Here is a 9,755-nt window from a genome sequence, read left to right on the forward strand (position 1 = left end):
TGTTATCAAATAATTAACTTGTGGAAGAGATAGGGAAATTTTCTTGGACTTAAAAACATTTATATGAATCTAATCACCTATAAAATGGATAGGTTTTCTTATGTTTATTAGTTTCTTGAATGTGATAAAAGTTTTATTCAACTTCAGATAGATTATTGAGTGGAATATTTTGAAATTCACCTTAGAGGTCCTCTTTTATTGATAGGATTTTGGATGGAATTGTGTTCCCCCCTCCAAAATATGTTGAAGTACTAACCCCCTAGTCCTTAAAAATGTGACTTTATCTGGGAATTAGTTGTTGTAAATATAGGTAGTTAATTTAAGATGAGGTCATACTGGAGTAGGGTGGGCCCCTAATCCAATAGAACTGGTGTCCTTATATGAAGAGGGAAATGTGAACACAGACATGCAGAGAGGGAACATGATATGAAGACATGCAGGGAGAAGACTGCCATGTGACAATGAAGATAGAGATTAGAGTGATGCAATGACAAGTCAAGGAACATCAAGCATTGCTGATGGTCACCAGAAGCTAGGAGAGAGGCATGGAACAAATTCTCCATCAGTGCCCTCAGAAGGAATCAACCTTGCCGTCCCATCCCCTTGATTTCAGACTTCTAGACTTCAAAACTGTAAAAGAATAAATTTTAATTGTTCTAAGCCATCCAGTTTATGGTAGTTTATTACATCAGCCCTATGAAATTCTTACAGATAGTTGATAGATGATAGACAGACAAACAGATGTAGACAGATAATCTTTCAAACCTCTTAAGTTTGGGTCTAATCATAAAATGAGGACCCAAGGAATTATCCCATGAAGTGGTATAGTAGCCCCAAAGTTGTTAGTTGAACCACATAAAATTGTCATTTTTTATAGGTCAAGAATAGTTTAATAGATGAAGTTTTATGTGGCTCAATCTAATAAATAGATTACACAGATCATTCAAGTTTTCTGAAGCTCACTTTCCCCGTCAAGAGCAGATATTTAACTGAATTTGCTAGAAGAATACTTTGTTTCCCCTACATCACTTTTCCTCCATAAATAGATTCTTAGTCTTAAAATAAGATCATAGGCTTCATTCATTTCATTTGGATAAGGAAGTTCTGTCTTCATGATCTATATAGAATTAAACACTGGAGGCAATTTCTCTTTGAGGTTTTGCCTGCTATTCCTCTTGTTTATACATCTCTGGGCATGGTTGATTCTAGGAGACAATGCTGGGAATTTCATCTATGTTAAAAACTGAGGTTTCTCCAGGGGATTTCTCTCATTCCATTTGGTACAACAGTAACTGTGTTTGACAACATCTGCCTTACTGCATCGTTCTGCAGTTCCATCTGACACTTGGTTCCCGTCCACATTTTCTTCGTGCCTGTCTTCTGAACAAGATGTTTCCACAACAGAGGTGGAGGAGAGAAGACAGGGAGGGCAAATCAGAGCTTTACTTTCTCAATGAATAAAAGTCATGAACCCACCAAGTGTCTTCACTTCTCTCTTATTCCAATTCATTCAAAAGATTTTTGACATAAACAAATATTCTCTAAACCAGCCCCTTGTCCTTTGGGATTCTGAGCATTCACAAGTCATTTCTGAATACTCATTTTCCTAGATGTTTATATAGCTAGTGCCTTTCAAAGTTTCCTCAACTATGAAAATAAAATAACCACACACAAATTTTACTGACAATTTTTTAACCAGCAAGAAATGATACAACCAAGTCCAAAAACATCTCTTGTGTCACTACTGCTAAAGCATGCCAATATATTTTCATGAAAAGCAGATGTTTAACAGGAAATTCTGTTTCATGAAATCTTAATAATCCTTAGTTCAAATACATTTTATGACTATAAGAAATTGATTTAAGAGAAAACTCCAAAGCTTATCAATCAAAAGCTGCCTCTACATTCTGGAATCATTGGCTACACCAAATAGGAAATCCAGAATAAAGACCTTATTAGGAGCAATTGCCATTTAAACTATTACCTTCTTCAGTTATACTGTTCTTGCTGCTTGAGTGGCGTTAAATTCTAACAGATTGTTTGAAAATGTCATTCTACTTCTACTTGACTGAAAACATTGTGCCATTATTCTCTTCTTCATTATATGAGAGTCTAAAATTTCCGTGTGCCAGACAATACATAAACAGTTGGTGATATTAAGCTGACTTTAGAAAAAAAAAATCCCTTGGCCTCAAAGAGGTATTATTTGACTTCAAAAGTTACAGTATGTCTCTCCTCAGCATATGTTACATCTGGGTTTTCAGAAATATATATATTTCACATATTTGTTCACATAAAATTTGAGAAAGGAAGAATTTGCTATAAAAGAATATGTTGTCTTTTTGTGGTTTTATAAGGAGAAATTACCTAAGGGCAGAAAGTATAAGTAGGGCATTACAATGACAAATATTCTCTAGGGCACAGGGAGTATAAAAATGCCAGTATTACATGCTGACATTTGTATTTTGAACTCTCACCTTAGCATTTCTTACTTATTGGAGATAAGCCTAAGTAACTTTTGCCCCCTCAGCTCACCTACAAGCTTAGGGCAAGAAAAAAAAAATCCGAAAACAAAATCCTTCCTTCTTGTTCAAATATGAACTTCTTCGATGAGCAGGTTCAGTCCCAGATATATTAGCATTTGCCTGGTTGTACTTTACTGAAGTAAACCCACCATTTGAAAATCAAGTTAGAAGCTGATGACTTCTTTAACAAATGCATCTATTTGTGTTTCATTTAGGTATTTTTAAATAGCAACCTTTTCTAGTATATTAAATTGTGATTGGAGATTATATAAATGTACATATATATCTGAAAACATGACAGGTATACAAAGCAAAGTTTACCTGGAAACTCTAAATGTCTTTCCATTCCATACTTCTCCTCCCCACAACTGTATCTAATTTGAGATCCAGTTGCTTTCAAAGAATCACAATTTCCATCAAAAAACAACCCATTTGGCTGCACTCTCATAATCATGATTCAAATGAGTTAGCTGCACATAGCAGCTCTCTGGCCCTTTTGTCCTTCGAATCAGGGCTCCTGCCTTCTCCAGGTCACAGATCCCTTAGAGATGCTATTATATAATGAAATAAACTTACTGTTTTCTTTAACACTTTGAGAGCATAAGGCTTCTGGGTCCCCTTCTGTTTGCATCTGTATACAATGGATGTAGCACCCCTTGAGGGGGAAAAAGACAAAAAGAAAATGTTATGCTTTGGACAAGAAATTAAGGGGAAAGCTTGAAAATAAGTATGTCTTACATTTACCCTCATAACTGACAAGTGTTTATAAGTTCTATTATAGGGCTGGCCCAACTGTTGAGAGGATTTTTTTCTCATAACTAAAGATAGTGTGCTCAGATTTTCCTGTCTGCTCTTCTTCTCCTAGCTCAACGCTATACAAGTAACCTGCCTAAGGCTGTTGCCTTCAGTCATCTCTGGAGAAGAGTAAGCCTTATGGCTTCAGGGAGAGGGTTTAATTTCAACACTAGGCTGTAAGGGTCAGGAAAGTCTCCATTACTTGGCAAGGGTGCTGGGAACCCTTGAGAATTTACACCACTTCATTTGATTCCCTGGCATTCTCCCAGAGCCAATATTATTCCAATAGAGAGATACCGGTTCCTTCATCTTGGTGAATACTGCTACCACTTACTCACACGTGCCTAACAAAAATGATTACATGAAATGTCCAGGAGAAAATCCTATTAAAATGGTCAAAGATATACAGAGAAAAAGTAAATTTATCACTCTATAAAAAACTTGGAGAAGTAGAGAAAGTTTTTTACTTGTAATGCAGAATGGTAAGAAGAAACTCAATAACTATCTTTATGTATGTGATACATGTGTGAAGTTACTAAAAAGAGAACATTAAAAAGCAGGACATTGTGGTCCTGATGCTTCCTCTCCAGTCATGAGAGCAAGAGAACAAGACAGAGATAAAAAGAGACAGAGCAGGCTTAAGTACAACCTTAGAGAACTTCAGATAAGTCTTAAAATAAGATCAGTTGAAGTAAATCTGTCATACTTTAAAGATTAGGCCAAAGGACCTCTCATGATACATTCAGTCCAGTGGTTCTGAAATTCTAAGAAAGAACAAAAGAAATATACAAATCAAGCATATTCCAAGCTACCCACAAACATCAAATTTTTAATAGACCCAGCAAGAGTCAGGAACTGGTGGTGTAAATGCTAATAGGTAAGAACAATTTCAACACATTTTTTTAAAACTGTGGTAAGATATAACATATACACAAAGAAATAAAGAGTTGCAACGGAATAAATGGAGGTAAATATAAAATGCTATTTTCTTTATTTTTAATTGCTCTAAATTATATAAAGCAGAAATATTAATTCACTGTTTATGGCATATGTAAAAGTAAAATGTATGACAAAAATAGCACAAAGAATGGGAGAATTTGAGATAATACTGTTAAGTCCTTATATTACATGTTAAGTCCTTAAATTACATGTTAAGTAGTATGATATTATTTAAAAGTAGACTCTGATTAATTAAAGATGTATATTGTGTAACCTAGGGCAATGAATAAAATAATTTTTAAAAGAAAAAAATCAATAATGAAGCTAAAATGGAATAATCAGAAATGAAATGCTGGGGAACAAAACAAAATAAGAGATTAAAAAATAAAACAACTAACAATATGGTGTATTTTAATCCAATCATATAAAAATTACATTAAATGTAAATTTTATAAGCATATCCATTCAAAATAAAGATCATCAGTCACATGCTACAACAGACTCCATTTAATCTTCAGTCTCAATCTGTAGCAATGACCTAAACAAATAATTCCATGTTGTTTTAAGAAAATTTTGTTTATGCTGAAAATCTACCACACTAGGGTACCCTCCAAATTTTTTGTCATATGTAAACTCGTTCAGCCAATGACTTGTTTCTAATAAATGACTCATTACTTCAGGTTCAAAAAAATAAAGATCATCAGATTAGATTGAAAAAATCAAGACCAAACAATACACAATATACAATTAACCAATTTTAAATATAAAGGGTAAATAGGTTAAAAATAAAATGATAGACGAGAGATACTATGAAAACACTAGACAAAAGAAAGCAGGAGTAGCTATATTAATATCATGTCAACCAGACTTCAAAATAAGGATAAAGATGAACATGACTTAATTATTATGAGGTCTATTCCACAAAATGACATAACAAATGTAAATGTGTATGCACCTAACAACAGTGCTTCAAAATACATGAAGCAAAAACTGATAAAACTGAACAGAGAAACAGACAAATCCATAAATACAGCTGGAGACATCAACACACCCTCTCAGCAGTTAATAGAGAAAGCAGAAAAATTACCACTGAGGATATGGAGGACATGAACAACATTATCAACTAAACTAAGTTAAATGACATTTAGAAAACACTACACAAAAACAGCAGAATACACTTTCTCTTTGAAGTTAAAAGATTCATAAACTTGATTTCCTGACTTAGTATAATGCTACAGTAATCAAGAGAGTAGTATTGAAGGAAGAATAAACATGTAGACAAATGGAATGGAAAAAAGAATCCAGAAATAGTTGTACACATATATGGCTAATTGGTTTCTGACAAAGGTAAATAAATAGGCAATTGGTGGAGAAAGGACAGTTTCACCAAGTATAAATAGTGCTGGAACAACTGGATACACATATGCAAAAAACAAAAGTAAAAACAAAAAGCCTTTATCCGAGCTCACACTCTATGAAAAAATTACTCAAAATGGATCATAAGTATAAATGTAAAACCTATAACTCTAAAAGTTAAAAAAAGAAGAAAATTTTGTGACCTTTAGTTAGGCAATGATTTCTTACATACACAGCCCAAAGCACAATAATTCAAAGAACAAAAAATAAATTGGACTTCATTTAAATTAAAAATGTCTGCTTTATGAAAGACACAGACAAGGAGAAAGTTTTTATAATCACATATCTGATAAAGGACTTGTATCTAGAATTACAAACAAACTCAAAGCCCAATAATAAGAAAGTAATGCATTTTAAAGATGGGGCAAAGATTTGAATATATATTTCACCAAAGAAAATATATGGATGGCAAAAAGCACAAAGAAAGATGCCCAACATCATTAGTCATTAGGGAAATGCAAATTAAAACCACAATGAATCACTGTAGAAATCAAAGAGGAAATCAAAAAATACCTAGAAACAAATGACAATGAAAACACAATGACCCAAAACCTATGGGATGCAGCAAAAGCAGTTCTAAGAGGGAAGTTTATAGCAATACAATCCTACATCAAGAAGCAAGAAATATCTTTTTTTTTTTTGTAAAGGGTTTTTTTGTAATTATGTGTAACACAGACAAAGTTATTTAAGTCAATAAATTTTTAAGGAATTTCACACGTTCTGATTCTTTCCACTGCCAATCACCTTAGTTCCTCCAAACTCATAATCTTCAAGATAAAATAGCCCTTTCAAAAAGAAGTTATCATGTGAGTCAGCCCACAATTCTTTTAGTTAGGCTTCTTTGATCTCCAATGAAACATGGACACACTTCAAAATTCCCCACCTGTAATCTTTGGGATCCAATTTCCTCAAGTGATTTACTTTAGGACCATGTTTAGGGTCAGGAGATGGATCTGCCTGGTTCTGAATTTGACACCCTCTAAAAATGTATTAGGTTCAAATCATATTCACTCCTAAGCCATCACACCCTAGAACAGTACAGATCATTGGGATATGCCAATACCTAAGATAAAAAGTTTGTTAGGTTTTTCATAGTTTACTTGGCAGCTCTGTCTTGTAGTTCTTTCCCACAGATCTAACAGGTAGTTCCATGAGTAAAGGAAACCACACAGTTAATCTATGAGGCGTTTCCAACGATGTAGGTTTACAGAAAAAGCCCCATCGGGATAGACCTCAACAAGAAATATCTTAAATAAACAACTTAACCTTACACCTAGAGCAATTAGAAAAAGAAGAACAAAAAAACCCCAAAGTTAGCAGAAGGAAAAAAATCATAAAGATCAGATGAGAAATAAATGAAAGAGAAATGAAGAAAACAATAGCAAAGATCAATAAAACTAAAAGCTGGTTCTTTGAGAAGATAAGCAAAATTGATAAACCATTAGCCAGACTCATCAATAAAAAAAGGGAGAAGACTCAAATCAATAGAATTAGAAATGAAAAAGGAGAAGTAACAACTGACACTGCAGAAATACAAAGGAGATTACTACAAGCAACTATATGCCCATAAAATGGACAACCTGGAAGAAATGGACAAATTCTTAGAAAAGCACAACCTTCCGAGATGGAACCAGGAAGAAACATAAAATATAAACAGACCAATCAAAAGCACTGAAATTGAGAATGTGATTAAAAATCTTCCAACAAACAAAAGCCCAAGACCAGATGGCTTCACAGGCGAATTCTACCAAAGAGCTACACCTAACCTTCTCAAAAATCTTCCAAAATATAGAAGAGGGAGGAACACTCCCAAACTCATTCTACAATGCCACCATCACCCTGATACCAAAACCAGACTAAGATGTCACAAAGAAAGAAAACTACAGGCCAATATCACTGATGAACATAAATGCAAAAATCCTCAACAAAATACTAGCAAACAGAATCCAACAGCACATTAAAGGATCATACGCCATGATCAAGTGGGGTTTATCCCCGGAATGTAAGGATTCTTCAATATACACAAATCAATCAATGTGATACACCATATTAACAAACTGACGGATAAAAACCATATGATAATCTCAATAGATGCAGAAAAAGCTTTCGACAAAAGTCAACACCCATTTATAATAAAAACCCTCCAGAAAGCAGGCACTCAGGGAACTTATCTCAGCATAATAAAGGCCATATATGACAAAGCAAAGCCAACATCATTCTCAGTGGTGAAAAACTGAAACCATTTCCACTAAGTTCAGGAACAAGACAAGGTTGCTCACTCTCACCACTATTATTCAACATAGTTTGGGAAGTTTTAGCCACAGCAATCAGAGAAGAAAAAGAAATAAAAGGAATCCAAATCAGAAAAGATGAAGTAAAACTGTCACTGTTTGCAGATGACATGATACTCTACGTAAAGAATCCTAAAGATGCAACCAGAAAACTTTAGCTAATCAATGAATCTGACAAAGTAGCAGGATACAAAATTAATGTACAGAAATCTCTTGCATTCCTAAACACTAAGGATGAAAAATCTGAAAGTGAAATTAAGAAAACACTCCCATTTACCATTATAACAAAAAGAATAAAATACCTAGGAATATACCTACCTAAGGAGACAAAAGACCTGTATGCAGAAAACTATAAGACACTGATGAAAGAAATTAAAGATGACATAAATAGATGGAGAGATATACCATGTTCTTGAATTGGAAGAATCAATAATGTGATAATGACTATACTACCCAAAGCAATCTACAGATTCAATACAATCCCTATCAAACTACCAATGGCATTTTTCACAGAACTAGAATAAAAAATTTCACAATTTGTATGGAAACACAAAAGACCCCGAATAGCCAAAGCAATCTTGAGAAAGAAAAATGCAGCTAGAGGAATCAGGCTCCCTGACTTCAGATTATACTACAAAGCTACAGTAATGAAGATAGTATGGTACTGGCAGAAAAACAGAAAGATAGATCAATGGAACAGGATAGAAAGGCCAGAGATAAACCCACGCACATATGGTCACCTTATCTTTGATAAAGGAGGCAAGAATATACAATGGAGAAAAGACAGCCTCTTCAATAAGTGGTACTGGGAAAACTGGACAGCTACATGTAAAAGAATGAAATTAGAACACTCCCTAACACCATACACAAAAATAAGCTCAAAATGGATTAAAGACCTAAATGTAAGGCCACTCGTAGAGGAAAATATAGGCAGAACACTCTATGACATAAATCACAGCAAGATCCTTTTTGACCCACCTCCTAGAGAAATGGAAATAAAAACAAAAATAAATGAATGAGACCTAATGAAACTTCAAAGCTTTTCCACAGCAAAGGAAACCATAAACGAGATGAAAAGACAACCCTCAGAATGGGAGAAAATATTAGCAAATGAAGCAACTGACAAAGGATTAATCTCCAAAATTTACAAGCAGCTCATGCAGTTCAATATCAAAAAAACAAACAACCCAATCCAAAAATGGGCAGAAAACCTAAATAGACATTTCTCCAAAGAAGATATACAGATAGCCCACAAACACATGAAAGAATGCTCAACATCTAACTAATCATTAGAGAAATGCAAATCAAAAGTACAATGAGGTGTCACCTCACACCAGCCAGAATGGCCATCATCAAAAAATCTACAAACAATAAATGCTGGAGAGGGTGTGGAGAAAAGGGAACCCTCTTGCACTGTTGGTGGGAATATAAATTGACACAGCCACTATGGAGAACAGTATGGAGGTTCCTTAAAATACTAAAAATAGAACTACCATATGACCCAGCTATCCTACTACTGGGCATATACCCTGAGAAATCCGTAATTGAAAAAGAGTCATGTAGGGCTTCCATGGTGGCGCAGTGGTTCAGAGTCTGCCTGCCGATACAGGGGACGCGGGTTCGTGCCCCGGTCTGGGCGGATCCCATGTGCCACGGAGCGGCTGGGCCTGTGAGCCATGGCCGCTGGGCCTGTGCGTCCGGAGCCTGTGCTCCGCAACGGGAGAGGCCACGGCAGTGAGATGCCCGCGTAACGCAAAAAAAAAAAAAAAAAAAAAGTCATGTACAACAA

At 34.8% G+C, this 9,755-nt stretch overlaps 1 protein-coding gene and 1 non-coding gene across 4 annotated transcripts in view; both read right to left on the reverse strand.

Annotated features, from left to right (window-relative positions):
* The window catches only part of CAMK4 (calcium/calmodulin dependent protein kinase IV), a 227,456-nt gene that overhangs the window by 109,631 nt on the left and 108,070 nt on the right, over positions 1 to 9,755 (reverse strand). For all 3 annotated transcript variants that reach the window (XM_027100159.1, XM_027100154.1, XM_027100161.1), the window contains exon 2: positions 3,102 to 3,180. In XM_027100159.1, the coding sequence (XP_026955960.1) occupies positions 3,102 to 3,180 (79 nt within the window). The remainder of the gene's footprint in view (positions 1 to 3,101; positions 3,181 to 9,755) is intronic.
* Positions 6,783 to 6,913, reverse strand: LOC113617711 (small nucleolar RNA SNORA18). The gene has a single exon (XR_003431722.1). It is a non-coding gene; the product is annotated as a small nucleolar RNA SNORA18 (small nucleolar RNA).

This window comes from Aethalodelphis obliquidens, unplaced genomic scaffold (genome assembly GCF_003676395.1).
Source record: "Aethalodelphis obliquidens isolate GAN/ISIS:26980383/991018 unplaced genomic scaffold, ASM367639v1 scaffold4, whole genome shotgun sequence".
Taxonomy (NCBI): Eukaryota; Metazoa; Chordata; class Mammalia; order Artiodactyla; family Delphinidae; genus Aethalodelphis; species Aethalodelphis obliquidens.